General features: G+C 44.2%; 2 protein-coding genes across 2 annotated transcripts in view; one reads left to right on the top strand and one right to left on the bottom strand.

The window, feature by feature from the left end:
- LOC138265773 (vesicle-associated membrane protein 1-like) overlaps positions 1-17,984 on the top strand; it is a 330,957-nt gene that overhangs the window by 21,837 nt on the left and 291,136 nt on the right. The window lies entirely within an intron of this gene.
- TMA7 (translation machinery associated 7 homolog) lies at positions 4,268-4,498 on the bottom strand. Its single transcript, XM_069215383.1, is given in 1 exon segment — positions 4,268-4,498. A coding segment is annotated over 1 exon segment (231 nt).

Genomic DNA, 17,984 nt, shown 5'->3' with positions numbered 1-17,984 from the left:
ACTTGCTAGGCCTAAACCTTCCCTTTTCTTATATGTACGACACCCCTAAGGTAGGCCCTAGGTAGCCCCATGGGCAGGGTTCAGTGTATATTTAAGGTAGGACATATGCTAAGATGTTTTAAATGTCCTGACAGTGAAATACTGCCAAATTCAGTTTTTACTGTTGCAAGGCCTATTTCTTTCATAGGTTAACATGGGGGCTGCCTTTAAAAATTATTAAAGCGTAGATTCCCTTTCGGACCAGATAGACATGTGGAGTTTGGGGTTTCTGAGCTCACAATTTAAAAATACATCCTTTAGTAAAGTTGGTTTTAAGATTGCTTGTTTCAAAATGGCACTTTTAGAAAGTGGGCATTTTCTTGCTTAAACCATTCTGTGACTTCCTGTTTGTGGATTTCCTGTCTGGGTCAGTTTGACAGTTGGGCTGTTTGTACCTCCCTTTAGACAGTGACACAAAGGGAGCTGGGGTGTAGCCTGCATATCCTGATGAGCCATCTGTGCTAGGAGGGAAGGGAGAAGTGGTCACTTACACCTGAAAGGGCTGTGCCTGCCCTCACACAATACAGTCTCCAACCTCCTAGTGTGTGTCTGGGGCCTGGCCTGGGCAAGACAGGATTTCACAAACAAGAGAGACTTTCCTTCGAAGTAAGCCTACTTCAAAGGCCAAAATGGGTATAAGAATGGCACCCAAAACCACAGGCTTTAGATCACTTCTGGACATCAAGAGAAACCTCTGCCTGGAGAAGAGCTGAGGAGAAGTGCTTCCCTGCCTGAGACTGTGGTTTGTGGAGCTATCCTGCATTTGCTGCTTCTTTCTGTGCCAGGGGACAAAGACTGGACTTTGTGTGCCTTCCTGCTTGTGAAGGAATCTCCAAGGGCTTGCCCTGAGCTTGCCTCCTGTTGTTGAAGTCTCAGGACCATCAAAGATTTCTTCTGCCAGCACCTGGACTCTCTGCTGACACTCCTGCCCTGCCAAGTGGTGCCCTATCCAGTTCCTGGGTCCTTCGAAGGTGAAACTGGCAGACCAAAACTGAAAATCCGTGCACAGACCGCCGTGCGGGGAAAATATCGATGCACCTTCCAAGACGTGGCTGAAAAACGGCACGCCGTTGGCTTCGCAGCAGAAATCAATGCTCCACCGGCATCATGGCTGGAAAATCGATGCACGTAGCTGGAAGAACGACGCGCAACACCCGCTGACGGAGGCTCATAACGTCGCAACCCACATTGTGCGGTTTTCCTGATACCTTGCGGCAGGATTTTCGATGCAAACCTTGCTGGGTGCGGAAAGACAATGCAACGCCTGCCTGGACCCGAGTGCTTGCCCGGATCGACGCTTTGCTTTCCAGCAGAGAGGAAAAACGACACACGCCGACCCGACCAGAGAAGGAGAAATGACGCACGGTCTCGCTTGCGGGTGAGAAATCGACACACAGCTTACCTTTTTCGATGCACACTCGTCCGTGCATGTTATTTTGACGCTACCCAGACACTTTTCTACGCTAACAGTGTTTCTACTGTTCACTAAAGGATTTAAGACTCTTGCTTTTAAAATTAGTAACTTGACTCGTGTATGTTGAATGTTTGTCGTTTTGGTCTTGTTTTGTTTAGCTAAATATTTTCTATTTTTTTAAACCTGTGTTGTGTCATTTTGTAGTGTTTTCATTAAGTTGCTGTGTGTTTTGGTACAAATACTTTACACCTAGAACTCTGAAGTTAAGCCTTCCTGCTCGTGGCAAGCTACCATGGGGGTGAGCGGGGGATAGCTGATTCTCCTTTACCCTGACTAGAGTGAGGGTCCTTGTTTGGACAGGGGTTAACTTGACCTCCAACCAAAGACCCCATTTCTAACAAGCTCTTAAATCAAGAGGCATCCAAATCAATTGTTGGTCATAAGCTCAAATACTTCTATGGTGGTGTCTGGATTGGTGACTGAGGACTGTGCTGTTGAATATTCCAAGGAGTTAGAGTTGCTTGAAGCAATACCAGGCAGGCAGGCTGAGAGGTTCTGCTTAGCTATGGTGGGCACAGTTTGGAATTATGGGTAGCTCTACTTGAGGAGAATTAGGTTTCTAGGGATGTTTGTGATATGGAGCCATGTGATCAAAGCTGGCAGTCTGCCCACTAGTGGTAGGTGAGACAAAGACACAAAGAGGACTACCAACTGAATATGAAGGCAATTGTGGAGGTAAAGGGAATTGCTGGGCTTTTAAAGAAGCAAACATGAAAAAGCTCAATGGAGCACTAGAAGTGATTTGTGTCTCATGAGGGGTAGAGTAGAAAAGTGCTATATACACTAAATACTGATTTGGGCAGTTTTGTTGTGTACAACTTTGACTCTAATTGCTTCCCATGCTTTCATAAAGGAATATAATACCCCAACTTATGCAGACACCAGAATGGCCGAAGTGGAAAGCAAAATCAGCTATCGCATTAATGCTTACACTAACCAAGACTGCAGGAGGCTATGAGTAAACCAGGAAAATGGAGGCATGGTGGTGTTATGGCAGCCCATTCTAATAACAAAGCAGCCCCTAGCCTGAGGTCCTGTGGGAAAATACCAAAAGAGTTAGTTTTTAGCATGGAAGGAGTAGGTATCAAGCCTGAGGAAGACGTAGACCCCGGTGCATGACCAATTTTTTATAGGACTATTTGCGCCTTCTACTATTTTGTAATGGTAAATGCAAAATTAAATCCCTGTAACCACCGAAGAACATTTAAAGGAAACTTCCAGTTGTGACTGAGGATGCCTTTCAAAGTTAAGGGCCAGTTATAGCTGTAGAATGTTTTGACGTTTAGCAGTGTCAAATGTGGACTGAGGAATGGTAGCCAGCTTGCACCTTTGCCACTACTTCCATCCAAAAGGACCTTCTTCTGCCTTTAGGAGCATAGAGGAGGAAGCCAAAGAATGTATGTGGATGTCTGGCCCTTAGGTGGAGAGTTGCTGCTAGAAGAATAGATGAATGCAAAGCATCGGTCTTCAGGGACACCTACAAGTGTGGAGATGGTTGGCCACGGGGTGGAGAGTTTCTGCTGGAGGGGGTGGGTATTTGCAGAGTTTCAGCCTGTTGGAGGTACACGGATGTCTGGCCCAGGGATTGAGAGTTTCTGGTGCAGAAATATGTGGGTGGCTGATCCTGGGGGTGTGAAAAGTTCCTGCTGGAGGAATGGGTGGACACAGAGCTTCAAACTATATTGAAAGGATAGGAAGTACACGGACAGCTGGTCCCTGGGTGGGGAGTTTCTGCTGCAAGAATGGGTGGATGCAGAGCAATCATCTGTGTTGACATGACAGGAAGTACGAGAACTCCTGGTCCCCGGGTGGAGAGTTTCTGAAGGAGGAACGAGTGAATGCATAGTATCAGTCTGTGTTGACACCACAGGAAGTACGCCGTTGCTGGTCCGGGGATGCAGAGTTTTTCATGGAGGAACAGGTGGTTGCAGCTGAAACTCCACATCCCTCTGGCACAGGGGTGTTGTGTTTCAGAAGGAGGTGAGGGTGATTGCAGAGCTTCTGAATGCGTTGGCACCACAGGAAGTATGCAGATGGCTTGCTCTCGGGCTGGAGAGTTTCTTCTAGAGCAATGGGTGGATACAGAGCGTTAGTTTGTGTCTGGTGCTCAGGCTCAACAGTGCCGACACAAGGCAGTGCCTGTGCTCAGAATAAACGTGGCTAGCAACCACTCAGCCGTCATCCGCTTCTCTAATTTAAGTAGTTACCACACAACGGTGGGCAGAAAATGCAGCAGGGGAGATGGATGAAAAAAGGCTTTCGTATTACAATAAACAGTGAGTCACATTTTCCAAGGTTACCAAGTTAAATTCAGCACGATGGCGAAAATAGAAAATCTTTCTTCCCACCCATGTGCAGGAATATGCCAGAGCAGGCACGCGAAAGCCAAAGCAATGACGCCAATATTTGCTCATAGCTGTTCCAGCAGAGGTCGTTGGTGCGCAGAGGCCAGTCTTTTGGTGTTACACCATTGATGATGTAGGTGATATTTTTGAAGATTCACGGAAATACAATGCAAAACTGCTGCGCCTTGTTGCATTATAAAGGAGTGTGAACAATGCCTTGAACATATATTTAATACTTCGTAGCAGCCAGCTTAGTAGAAACATCGTACAGCAGTGATCAGATTTTGCTGCATTTACCTCATGTATCCATTATTACCTCAGATGCACAAACAAAACAATTTCATTTTAGACAAATGTACAAGGAACAGAACAAGTTTTAGCCCAGGTAGGTATGTGAGGCTCTTCGCATTTAACACACAAAACAGAGAGGTTTTCCAATATCATTACATTTTTTGCCAGACTTCTTGATTCCACCATCAGTGAGAGGACCCTTCTAGGAGGCCTTTGCTTTCATTTCCTCCAGTTTTTTCTGCACTTCCTTCTATTTCTGCTTGAAAGCGGAATATTCCTCATCCAACTTTTTAGTCTGCTTCTTAGATTGCTTCAACAGCTTTTTTTCACCTCTTTCTGTGCCAGACATCTTGGTGCTATGGACGGCTGAGGCCGCCTCCTTCCCAGGCTGCAGCAAACACCTGGTGGAGGGAGACAGCCCTGTTCTGGCTATTCTGAAAATCTGATTGGATGGACCTACGCTGGATGCCCCTGCCTTCGTGTCAGGTACGACTGAAGTCGTCCCCTCCAGCCTTGTTAGTTTGACAGCTATCTTGCAAAGTTCTCAGGTAGAAAATAGATCTGTAAGATTACCCAAATGGTGTGCACTTGTGCTCCTGCTTCTCCGTTTATACACATCAAATTCATCAACTCCGCTGGCCGTAAATGCCTGCTTATAAATTGAGTCAGTGTGCACCTTTGTACACACAGTGTCTACAATCACATGTATATCATTAACTATATGTATGGGAAACTGAGCTGAATGTAGCTAGTGCATCAGTGCTGTGTTATGAACCGAGTGTCAGGAGGATATACGCTGTACATGGGATCTATGATTTCAGAGGGATTTAATAATCTTACAATACTAGGGTCCTGATGCGATCTTTGAGGATGGGATACTCCGTCACAAATGTGAGGGATGTGCCGCCCGCCGTTTTACAAGTTCCATAGGATATAATGGAACTTGTACTACAGTGGAAGGCATATTCGTCACGTCATGACGGAGTATCCCATCCGGCAAGGTCATAATCAGACCCTTCGATGTCCCATTGTGACACATTCTAGGCTTTTGCCTTGCCCACCCACCTTTTCATTCAAGCAATTCATACTGGACTACCATATCATTCAGCCGGACTGCCATATCTATATATGCTTTAAAAGTGAAAATTATTTCCAGTTTACCTATTGTGAGGCTGATCAGACAATTCCTTTAAGCTGGAAGAGTGTCTCTCACTTTATTTGCAGTTAAAATTCATTCATATTCCACAGATGGAAAAGTAAAGTCCCAACACTGAAGGAAGAGTTACATAAAGTTTGGCTTATTTTAAGAATGGAAAAGATGACTCTTATGTACACCATGACACCCAAAACTTTGACACTGTATTGAGCGCATTCTTGAAACACTTTTTGACACAATTCAAACAACTTACTTGACTTAGATTTAAGAGTGTTGGAAATTATCCCTCCACAAGGCATCTAAGTGAACTAGAGTGCTACAACGGAAGAGTCTTAACAACAGATACCCTTACCAATGCAATACCAAAGCTTACTCCAGAAACAGCAAGCAAGAGATTCCCTTAGCACGGAAAGAGGGTGGGAGTTGGCAGGTTTTAATATAAAAGATTCAAATGAGAGAGGGGCAGTTGACAACCCACCCTAGACACTGTTCCAAGTAAAAACGGGAGCACTACAAATTCTAGCACTCCTTTTACCACCTTCCATTTTGTAGGCGTTGTTAGCTGGAAAGCAGAAAATACAGATAAAAAGATTTGATCCATAAAAATGAAATTGGGCTATTTTATGTAGCAGGATCTAGGTAACAACATTTCTGTTTTAATTAAACAAGAATTTGGGATTGTGCTTGTATTTTAAGCCTAAGTGGTTGGTGGGCATATTTTCATCTATAACGCAGATCTAATTAGGGTGTTGATATATGTTCTCACAACACTTTGGCCCATATTTATACATTTTTTGCGCCCCATTTGACGTAAAAACGGTGCAAACGTAGAAAATAAAATTGTATTTTGCAAGTTTGTGTTGCTTTTGCGTTAAAAAATGACGTAAATGTGGCGCAAAAAAAGTATAAATATGGGCCTTTATTGGTTTGAAAATTATCAACCATAAAATTACATAAGCAACACATCACATAACACTGGCAATTATTTTTCAAGAAAAATAAAATAAAAATCACTACCCAAATTACAATCGAGCAGCTATCCTGCCCAATAAATACTTTTAAGCAGAATTTAAAAATAATTTCATTAAATCGAATAATTTATCACCTCATAAACTACTAATAATTTTAGCCCATATAAAAATTACATAAAAAATGTAATTACCTGAATAGTATTTCGATAACAATAAAACAAAATTATAAAAACACTTAAAAATAGTTTAAATTGTTCTGCCAATTTATAGCACCCTTAAGAAAAGATCCTACCCCCCACCACACCAGCGCGTACAAGACCATACACAACCACAAAAAAGCTGGACTATATTGCACAAACCCCCTGGACCTCAGTAAGGGGTGTAAATGACATCGCTAAAGGGAGCATAGAAATCACACAGCAGAGTAAAATGAATAAGAATCTGCAGAGACACTCCATCACATGGGCACAGATTTATAGATTTTGGATCAAACTGGCCTAACGGAAAACACAAATTACTTCTGATAACCCCCAAATGGAATCGCGAAATGAGAGTCTTTTCCCTAACATTTCTAATCTCCAGGGGCTGTGCCTCTGGACCCAACACCATCTTTAGCATTATAAAATCCCTTACTGATTTTTTCCTTAATGCTTCCTCCTCCCTCTTAGCCCCTAAATCTTTTAGGAGATTCTCCTTAGCCCAACGCTTATCAGAGCTGGTTAAACCATCTGGGGCTTCAAACATATCTGGCCGCCCAAGTACAATGGCTACTTTTCTTATGTACATCAACCAAGGAATATCTTTCACATGGTCACATAACATGCAGTCTTGCAGGATCTCTCTGTTAAGAGAGGCAAACTCATTAGTCCAAATAGAGATCCACATCATAAAAGGAGCAATCTTGATGGTATCTTCTATGAAATCCCAATCCAATTCTGCATGCAAAGAGAAGCCAGAGGTATTTTGACCAGCTCCTAACAACCTTCTGCAGAAGTGATTTTCCTCTATCATAGGGGCCCTATTTTCTGTGTAGCCCCAAAGTGCAGCCCCATACAACAGGACTGGGAGACATTCATGAGGGGGTTATGATCACTAAAGTGCTTCTCTACCACCTCAACATGCAAGACCAAGTTTTTTAAAGATGGAGACACAAAAATATAATTGATTGTTGTTCCAGCCCCTCTGCCTACAAAGGTTGGGGTCTGATGTGAACCCGCAACTTCCATGTCGCAAGTATTCAGAAGGCCCAAGCTCCGTAGGCCCTTAATCAGATTCCTGCCCCTTGGATCCTGTAATCCCTCAGCTATAACTACCTCATGTTCCAACGCAAAAGGAATCACCACTGTACTATGCCGCCCTATCTTGGCATTAAAAACCCTGACACCACAGCACAGAACTCCAAGCCAAAATCCTCCAATCTACACTTCAAAATCTGAAGAACTGAAAAAAGGACCCTAATTTGACATCCGGACTCCCAGACAGCATTGTAAAAGTTTACCAGCAGGACACTAAATTTATTAGGAAAGACTACCAATGCAATCAATATACCCTGAATGTTGCAGCTAATTTGATACGCTTTCGCTATTTTAGAGAATCAGATTAGAGTAACTAGACCCCCTTTAGGATGACCTCCTTGAGGCCGAGCGCCCGGGACTGCAAACCTTTGATATCCATCCCCGGCTACCAGCCCATCCAACCAGGTTTCTTGAAGTAGAATTAAATCATACTGAACCAGAAATCTTATCCATTCACGATCTGATAGCCTAGTGTCAAACCCAGCTACATTCCATGAAATAAGACAGCCCTTTGTAGTCTTTCCACCCTGATCTTCCCTGTTCGTAATAGCTTTAGGGTTCTACCGAGCCCTCTGGAGATCTCTATACTTAGCGTCATTCTACCCCCTCCAGATCAGAAGTAGAAATGGGGTCATTCCCCATACTGGTTGGCTGTAAAACACCCTGCCCTAAGTTGGGATTCCTAGGATTCCCAGTAGGAAAATCGAAAGTCTGCAGAGTATGATTATAAAAGAAGCCCAAGGGGACCATACCAATCCTTCCCTTCCTCTGGGTAACCAAACTTTGTGTCAATAGGAGCCGCTGGGCCAGACCTGGATGTCTGGAATTTACAATAATACAATATGTTTCAGTCTTTCTTGTTTAATTCAAATAATCAGGGTGCATGTTTGAGTGTTTCAGCACTTTTAAAATCTGTGGCATTATTTTAAATGTGACATCATGGGTCATTGGTCTTATGGTCATAACTATACGCAAGACTGTTGGCTTAGTCCCTGAGACTTGTCTCTAAACATAACTACTGGCCATTCACTGTAAATTCAGTTTTTAAAAGATTGGTAAATTAATGTTTTAGATCGTCTTCTCACCTTCAGTTTACTAACTGAAGTGGTCATGTTCACATGGGGTGAAAAGTTTGAGTTCTATTAATGCAGATGTGATATTTTGACCACTGATATATTCAATTCACCTTAATTACCGACGGTCTTCACAGTAGAACAACATAAGAACCTGTCACTAAAATTGGCAGTTTACCCACAAATAAATCTGAAAAAGTGGTGTGTGAGAGATGTTTAAGTTTTAGAAAAGGCAGTGCTTACTGAACATTTAGGAAGATTTGTGTCAAGAATGGGAGTGAGGCTCTGAAACAGTATAAGCTCCCATGAGCAATAATTATACAATACAGAAAAATAAATACAGCAAGAATGTGATCAGGCACTCCTTCATGAACAAGTGAAAAGCATACATTATGAAATGGCATCTGAGTGAACTAGCTTCATAACTCACTCCTCCTTCATCGGGCACACCTGGACTTTGAAACTCTCAAGGATTGTTCCCATTATTTTTAGAATGATTTGATCTGGTGAGGGCACATTATCTACAAAGGAAGCCATGGGCTTTTCAGGATCTAGGGACCAGCCTTTATCTGCACATATCAGTAATTTGTTGAAGCACCACCACTCCTGATTCCCTCAATATTGAGCGGTGGAGTGCGGATTGAGGAATGTTTCCCACAGATTCTAAGGGTCATTTCGTAGTTAGTTCCTAGTATGGCAACTTTGTTTTCTGTATCTCCTGTTGCCTCAAGCTATTCTTTACACCATGGGACTTACAAAGTTTAAGGAATTCAAAGTTGGTTCGAGAATCCAGAGAGACCCTACCGTGACCTAACGTCCTAGAACAATCTGGATTGGGATTACTACTTTGCCCCAGTGCTTGTAGGGTTACACTTAAGGGCTCGACTCACAGAGAAGGGAGCAAATCTGCGCTTGTATATTTAAAGCAGTGTGTTGATGTACTACTTTCTCAAATTTACAAACATTTCCAGAAATAAACAAGAAATTCTGAGTTTGATCCATTCCTCTTTCCATCCTGGAAAGGGTTTTATGTCATCCCTTGGCTGGAGGAAAATTTGACCTTTTAAAGTGAAGAAGGGGGAGCAAGATGAGTCTTTAAAAGCCCTCCAGTGTCCATGTTTTTGGGAATCCACAATTTTCCAAGTCTAACCACAACCTTGAATGTACATTTCCCACTCGTTGAGTTGGCTTTATGGGTGAAGAGACCGCGTGGCGAAGTTTTCTACTTAGATAAAGAGGGTGATGTCTTTATGAACTCCTAGAAGGCATAAAACAGGTACATCTGGTCATAAACATACACATACAACCAAATGTACCTTAGTGAATAAGGCCCCCTACCGTGAAGTTTAACAACTTAAAGGCAAAGAGTTCTGAAAAAAGTTTCAGATGAACCAGAGCCAAATCCAAAACGATATCTTGCCTGATTATGCCCAATTCAGCTTTCATCAGGAGCTCATCACACTCAATCCTTGGAGGAAGTAAAATTGTCCCCAACAGAAGCCAGAAAAGTGTTTGTGCAGAACTCTGCACATTGAATTTAATTTACTCAACTAAAAGGTTTCAAGAGCTGCCAGACATGAAGATGCTGCCACAAAATAACAGGCTATGGCTTTTAAGAAGAGCACTGCCCCCAAATAGTATCATAGCTCTCCTTTCCATTTTTTGTTTGTCCAGTATTTCAACTGGGTATAAAACCACAAAGATGACAACCTGTACTACTATTCGCTGCTCTCTGTACCATGGCGTGACAGGGCAACCACATGTCACAGTTTGGCTCCAAATTGATGTGATCAGGCAAAGTTTGCAACAAATTGCGATACAAAAGCAGAATAAAAATTATGTATAATATGAGACTTTCAAAGGTCCCACTATTGTAGCTACTTCTGTCCACTGCTAAATGCATTAAAGGTGTGTTTTTTTGTTATTGTGGACACGTGTATAGTATATCTATATGTGCTTTCATTGCATCACAAACGGGGGACCACACATCGTAGAGTGGACCCCGATCTCCATTAAATGACGGCAGCTAGGCCAACCCCTTGAAGCTCATGTGCCCATTATTGCCCTAAAGCAAATGTAAAAAATGCGTCAGCGGGTACAGCCAACCCGCCACCACCATACTCAGCCTATTTGTGTGCGAGTGGGAAGGAGGTGATGGTTAGGGCACTGAGATGAAATGGTGTGCTCTGTAGCCTTATAACAGGCACATTCACTCTTTATTCCTCATTAACAAAAGAGACCTGCACAGTAGAGGCAGGAATAGAGGCATAAAAATATGCTTTTCCAGCCCCTCGCAGTGCAAATGATGCAGTGTGTATGCTCCTCTCTCTCTATGCAGCATAAACTGCAATCCAGAAACATGTCTCGATTATCTTTGCAGGTTTATTCATATCAAGAATCATAACCTAAAACGTCACTAGATGGGTTCCATCAAAATCATGTCTCACTTTTAAGTTTTCTGTTTTCTGTTTGTCCCAGTACAACCCTGATTCGAGTGGGTTGGTGGGAAGATGCAATTTATCGCTCCAGATAAAATCCAGTTACCTAGGGTTCGGAAATGTATCCAGTGAGATAAATTTCACCTTTAATAAGTTTTACGGGAACAACAAGAGAATTTTTAGTGCTTACCAAGCCAAATTTTGCATGTCATTGCTCATTTCCCCTTATAAATTCCAGCAGGGTTGACCTGCCAAAATTTAAAAAACTGCGAGGACTTTATCATACCTAGAAATGATCAGGTGCAGTAAACTTCATACAACTTAGAATTCCTACCTGTGAACAAACAAGGGTTTGCAGTGTTCGCAAAACTCAAACTGTCTCACATTCAGGGCTTATGTCTCCTTTGGAGCCTACTGGCTTCATAAAAGCATACCAGTCAGACAGCTAACTGGTCTAATATATAGTAAGGCATACATTGGTCTGGTTTAACTCCAGGGTTTGGTCTTTGTCAACTTGTATGCTTTTCTAAAGGAGTATTTCACCACTTAGACATTTTATCTAAGGATTTTCACTCTAGCTTTTATCCTGCCGTACATATTTAAATTCCTAGTCTCACATTCCTCTCTGTAGAGATGGTTGCTTTATCATAGATTCAGATTCTGGGTACGGGTGTCCACCTTAGGTCCAGGAAGGGCAAACCCACCCTACAATTAACAGAAACCACTGACTATGTAACTATAATTGTTTATAAATATATCATATTTGAAAATTCTTAATATTTGAATGGATCTGGTCCAGGGGGACGTGCAACGGTTGCCGTAGGGCTAGAAGATTTTGTTTATTAATTTTAGCTAATGTATTTTTGATATCTGAAGTTGTACACGGGGTTTGTCATTTTATTTACTGTTTCTCTTCTATTGTTTATTTAACTTTGACCCCATCACTTTTGAAAGGAAGCTTCCTTCTTGATCAGCTACCAAAACACTGACTAGGAGAAGCCATTGCGCACTCTTTCTTTGATTCTATGAAAGGCTCTTTCGTCATGTTGTTATGTTGTAGCTTTTTTGCACATACACCGACGTCGATGCTAGACAAAAGAAAGTAGTAAACCTAATAAGGAGAAGCAATTTACCTAGGACTAGACGCACTGTAAAAATAGTTGTTTATCAGTTGTCTAAATGATAAAAAGTTTTATTCAAGAAGAATTTCAACCAGGAGAGAATTCCAAGGTGTTGTGGGCCCACAGACAATAAAACTACAGCCACCAGTTTAGGACTGTCGATGAGCGAGGAATGGGAGTTGGGCTATACTGCGACGATATGAGATGATAGTAGCAGTTACTCCCTGCAGAGCTTTAAAAACCACGTTAAAGCCCGTCAGCTGAAAAGTTGTCAAATGGGATTCCAGGGAAGATGTAGTGGACGGGGTCAGCTGTGAGAGTATCTAGGAAGTCAAAGGATCATGCACGCTGCTGTGCTTTGAATTTGAACCATTTATAACGTATTTAAAAGCAAAGTGAGAATTTCTAAATATCAGGAGCAGGCGTAATCGAGTCCCTACGTTTGCAGAAACTGCTGTTCTTTTGCCATCTTCTGTAAGATAAACGTTGCCTCAGTATCCCGAAAGGAGCACTTAGATATCTCCAAAGATAGCTGATTCCATAAGGAAAATTGTTTGTCAATTCCCAAGCTATTTACTGAAGTGACAGGAACAGGAAGATGGTCCAACTCAACCGGCGAATGGGTATCAAGCCATAGGTCAGTTTTGCTGTTGACTATCCAAATTTTGGTTTTCTTTGCATTTACTTATAACTAGTTACTATCCATTCAGTTCCAAACTACCTGCATAATCTGTTGGAATGTAGCATGTGCATCAGAGTTTTTTCAAGCCGCAGCTGAATTTGAGTATGATCTGATACATATATATTTTAATTCCTCTGTTCACTAGAGCTTTTGTGGGTAGACTTCATAAAGAAGTGTAGGGATGATGCAGAGACTTGAGGCACAACACACCTTATGTTGATTTTAGTAACACTGAGAGGAGGAAGCCTATTTGATTGTATTCAATGAGTGAGGGACAATTTAAGCCAGTTAGATGTGGTGCCTTTGAAATCTCTGCCACCAGGCAGTCTAATAGGGTGGTACGGTTTAACTAAGTGCGGCTCCTCCGTATGGGTGGAGGAGCGTCGCCCTTGTCAGCAGCAACCGCTGCAAATCCTTTTACATGGAAAAGATAATAAACTCTGTTTATTATCATTGGCATTGGGGCATTGGGGGTGATGAGCTGAGGGGAGTGTATTGTGCACTCCCCTCAGAGCGCATGTGTGTTTGGCCCGTGTGTTTGGCCGGCCATCTCGGGCCGTCCAAACACACATGCTCATAGGGCTCTCTCTGGCCCAGCAACACGGTTGCTGGCTGGAGAGAGGCTGCACAGGCTCCCAGTCTGCCTGGGAGCACGCTGGCTGGGTGCTCCCAGCCAATCCTGATGCCGCTCTGAGCAGTTGGTTTTGTCTGGGTGAAGTATATTCAATGTGGCAATTTAAGTTGAATCAGTTGAAATTGAGACGTGATCGCCGATTATCTACGGTTGGCAACTGCCGCCATCTAGTCCTCCTTGCATAGGGGGCCCAAGTCTGTCTCCCATGCCTCATTCATCTCCTGTCATGTTGTCAGACACATTCTGAGAAGGATATGATTTGTGTCTGAGAGTTTGTGTTTCTTGATTTTGGTTAGGAGACGTTTAGTCTTCAATGGGGAGTATTGAGGAATGTCTCCTGCTAACTCTAGGTAGGGTTGGGTTGGACAGCGTGACTGAGTTGGAGATATTAAAAAATTAGAAACGGTGGAGATCATATTCTGAATGCAGGTCAAGGAAGGATTTCATCAGCCCATCTTGAAGGACATCCCCTAACACTGAAATACTGTGTCTCAGGTGTAGAAACCATGAAGTGTCACTGCCTGTGGAAGTCAGATGCCCGACATAGCAGGTCTCTAGTTTGAGTTTTTCAGCCCATCCCATAGATTGAAGCGCCTATGTCCACGTCAACAACACGACTTGCGTAGCGGAGGGTAATTGAGTGGGGCATATGCCTCCAGTAAGTTAATGTGAGAGGTTAGAGCATCCCACTATCCACCCCTCTGACGCGTATGCCAGATCGTCAAGTCTACTGAACCACCAGCCATTCAGGACGAGGAGATGAGCTGCCCAGTAATAGAGTAGTATATCCAGGGTGGTGATCCTGCCATTGAATGTGGGTTCTCAGCACTTCCCCAGAGATATCTGGGTAGCTCCCCCACTCCACAACAGAGTCCGCAGCAAAGCAATAACTTTGAGAACCAATGGATATGGATAGTTCTGATGCTGGTATAGAAGCTTTGGCAGGGATACCATTTTGAAGATAGCTGAACGACCCAGAAGGGACAGTGGTAGGGTGGATCAATATTTTGTGTCCTTCGACAACCCATTAATCAGCGAGTGTAGGTTGGAATCATCTGCAGTGGCTTTGTTTAATGTAATAAACAATCCTAGATATTTTAGGCCCCGCTGGATCATTTTCAGCATGGGTGACCAGGGCATGGACTGTGGACAGGGAGCTATGGGGTAGATGGTCAATTTGTCCTCATTGATGCGGAGGCCTGAATAAGTCCCAAATGTCTGTAGGATTTGTAGGGTGTGGGGCCCCAATTCTTTGGGGATGTCCAGGAACAATAAGACATCATCTGCATATAAAGAAATCCTGTTGCTCACCCCCTCAGACCACTGGAATCTGCGGAACTGAGCGTCCACTCTCACCCAGGCTGCCAACGCTTAATGGTGAGCACAAATAGTAATGGGGAGAGAGAGCAACCCTGGTGAGTTCCTCCCTGGATCTTAAACCATTCAGAGATAGTCCCATCCATATTCCCTCCATTAGATTGGTGTAGAGCAGGTGAATATAGTTAATGAAGTGCGAGATGAAACCATACCACTGTGGCAGAGCAAAAAGGTAATCCTAGTAAACTGTATCAAATGCTTTTTGAAAGTCAACCATCAGCTGTGCCTGGTAGCCCTATGTGGCATAAATCCAGACAGGTCTGGGTGAACAAGGTGAGGGATCATGCCTATGACCCGAAGGACCAGTATCTTATCCAAGACCTTTACCTCAGAGTTCAGCAGAAATATTGGCCGGTCCTCTTCACATTTAGTGCCCAGGAGTCCCGGCTTTGGAATAACAAGAATCTTCGCTGCCTATAAATCTCCAGGCAACTCCCCTTGTTCCAAGGCATAGTTTAAACTATGTAGCAGCAAGGAGCTGACCTTGGGCCAGAGCTGGCGCCAAAATCTGGCTGAGAATTCATTTGGTCCTGGCACTTTGCCTATGTGGAGTTGTCTCAGTTCTGCCCGGAGTTCCTCGCAAGTGACTGCCACCTCCAGAGATTCCAGCACATCAGGGGACAGGGGTGGTAGTGGCACATCTGCCACAAGGTGACTTAGGTCATCCAGGGGGCCCAATGGGTCCACTCTATATAGGGTGCTAGAATAAGTTGCAAACTCAGCCGCTATATCTACACTATCAGTGATGTGGGCACCTTCAATAGTCTCCAGGAATGCGACTGGGGCCCCGGACGTTCTGGGAGTGGAGAACCAGGGTAGAGTTTTGCTTGCTTTATTGCCATCCAGGGCTCCTGAGCTTCCTGGGTGAACAATTGTTTAAGGATGAGTTTGGCATGAAGGGATTCCTGGAGAAGCTCCTCTTTCATCATGTCGATATATTGCCTCTCTAAAGTTGGCACCTTTGTTTCAATTTTTTCCACTCTCGGGCAGACACGAGTACACTGGCTCTTGCGGAAGCTGATTATTTTGCAGCAAATCTTGACTTTTTGGGCCTCCCACATGACCCTGGGGAATCAGCTGATCTGTGGTTCTCTTTAGATAACCTCTTGCATATTTGCATACACACCTCTTTGAATTCCTCCCATGCAGGTACCAACTGCTCAACCCCCAACCAGCTGTGGTCCGAGGAGGGTCCCACACCACTTACACCCTCAAGGGGGAATGGTGCATAAGGCCCCTTGCCAACAAGGAAATGTTCTGGACTTGGTGGCCTTACCGGCAGGGCATAAGGAGGTAGTCTAAATGGGAGAAGGAATGATGGGCTTCAGAATAGAAAGTATATCCTCTCTCCGATGGGTGGTGGGCCCTCCACACATTTACCACTGACATATTGTACAAAAATCCAGACATCACCATGGGACGCTCTCCAGTAGTGGAGGGTGTACTAGAGCGATCCAATCTAGGGTCACAGACACCACTGAAATCCCCCCAGGAACCACAGCACCTCGGGCAGCCCCCGGAGGAGAGAACCCAGTCTATTCAAGTACTCAGTGGTCAAAAGAGAAAGGGCGTAAATACTGACGGTGGAGATTGTGGGGTCCCCCATGTGCCTGTCACTGCCACATACCAACCCAAACTGCCATGCCATGTCAGTGTTACCATCAGGGGGACATGTTTATGCACCATAATGGCCACCCCCTTTGACCCATGATGGAATCCTGAGTGATAGGCCTGTTCAAAGCCCCTGTGGGACAGAAAAGGGCAATGATTGCCCATGAGGTTTGTCTCTTGGAGCAAAATGATGTCTGCGCTCTAGTGGCGTGCCGCCCAGAGTATCCTGCCACGGTTGGTTTTTATCAAGTAGTCTATTTATATTTCAGGGGAGGATTGACAGCCGCTGCCGTGACCTCAGGTCATATCCCTCACTCATGCAGTATGGCCTGATTAACATAACATTGTGTAGTCAATGATTGAAATGGGAACAGCTCAACAAGCAGGCATAACTCTGTGGTGTATGAAACGAGATGTGATATTGAACCCAGAAACCATTCCCACCTTTCATGTAGTGCCCTCCCCATACTTCACAAACTAGAAGTACCTTTCTTGTGCTTCTGGGGCCGAAGCCAACTGGGCTATACAAGATGTTCCTGTCCCCCTTGTGAGCTAACCCCTTAACTTGATATTGAAGAACTTTTTAAGAGTGGAAAGTGATATGACAGATTGGGGGTAGTGGTGATGGTGACGGTAAGCGCCTAATGTGTTCCCTGTGCCCCATATTAGTGCATAAGTTGGTGCTGCATCTGTTGGCAGCCCTGGTGATGCTATGGAAGATTTGGAGGGCTTGGTGTAGAATCAATGGTCATGCTATGCTAGGGTGCACCCTCTGTGGTCATGGAAGCATTCTGTCTCTTGAGGATCCTTTCAGACCCCATCAATTGGGTTCTCTGTTCTGCGAGCTGTGGGTGTTTCTTAGTGTCTGTGCACCACTCACCTGGGGTACCCCCAGTGCTCCCTCCCCCTCTCTCCTCTCTACCCTTTCCAGCCCCACTCCTGGTTGAGGATGCCCTGACCACAGAGGTTGGGATGTTCCTCAATCCAGTCCCAAGTAGCTTCAGAGATGTCGAACAACAACATTTTATCTTGAAAGATAACCTTCAAGCCAACCAGGAGGAGGAGCATATACTTTATGCCCATGGCCTTGAATTTCTGTTTGGCCGCCTCTTGGAATGATTGTTCCTGTTATTGGACCTTTTGGGTATAATCAGGAAAAACCATCACTGGAGAAGAGTGGCAAGACAGTGACCCCGCAGAGTGTGCCGCTCGGATGAGTGCATCGCCGTGTGCATAATTGAGGGCACGGGCTATGAGGGGTTGAGGGGGGCCTCCACCGATGGCCTGGCCATCAGGGCGCGATGCACTTGTTCAAGATTAAAACAGCTTGATAGGTCTGCTGCAGCACCCAGTTCTTAAGCCAGTTTGAAATGAAGGAGGTCCCCTCCGCCCCCTCAGTGATACCTACAATGCAGCGATTGCTGCATCTGGAGCTGCCCTCTGGGTCCTCCATGCAGGCCTCCATCTGGTTCACCTG

The sequence above is a fragment of the Pleurodeles waltl genome, chromosome 11, assembly GCF_031143425.1.
Source record: "Pleurodeles waltl isolate 20211129_DDA chromosome 11, aPleWal1.hap1.20221129, whole genome shotgun sequence".
Classification (NCBI taxonomy): domain Eukaryota; kingdom Metazoa; phylum Chordata; class Amphibia; order Caudata; family Salamandridae; genus Pleurodeles; species Pleurodeles waltl.
The sequence above is the reverse complement of the archived record's forward strand: the minus strand, read 5'-3'. Positions and strand labels throughout refer to the sequence as shown.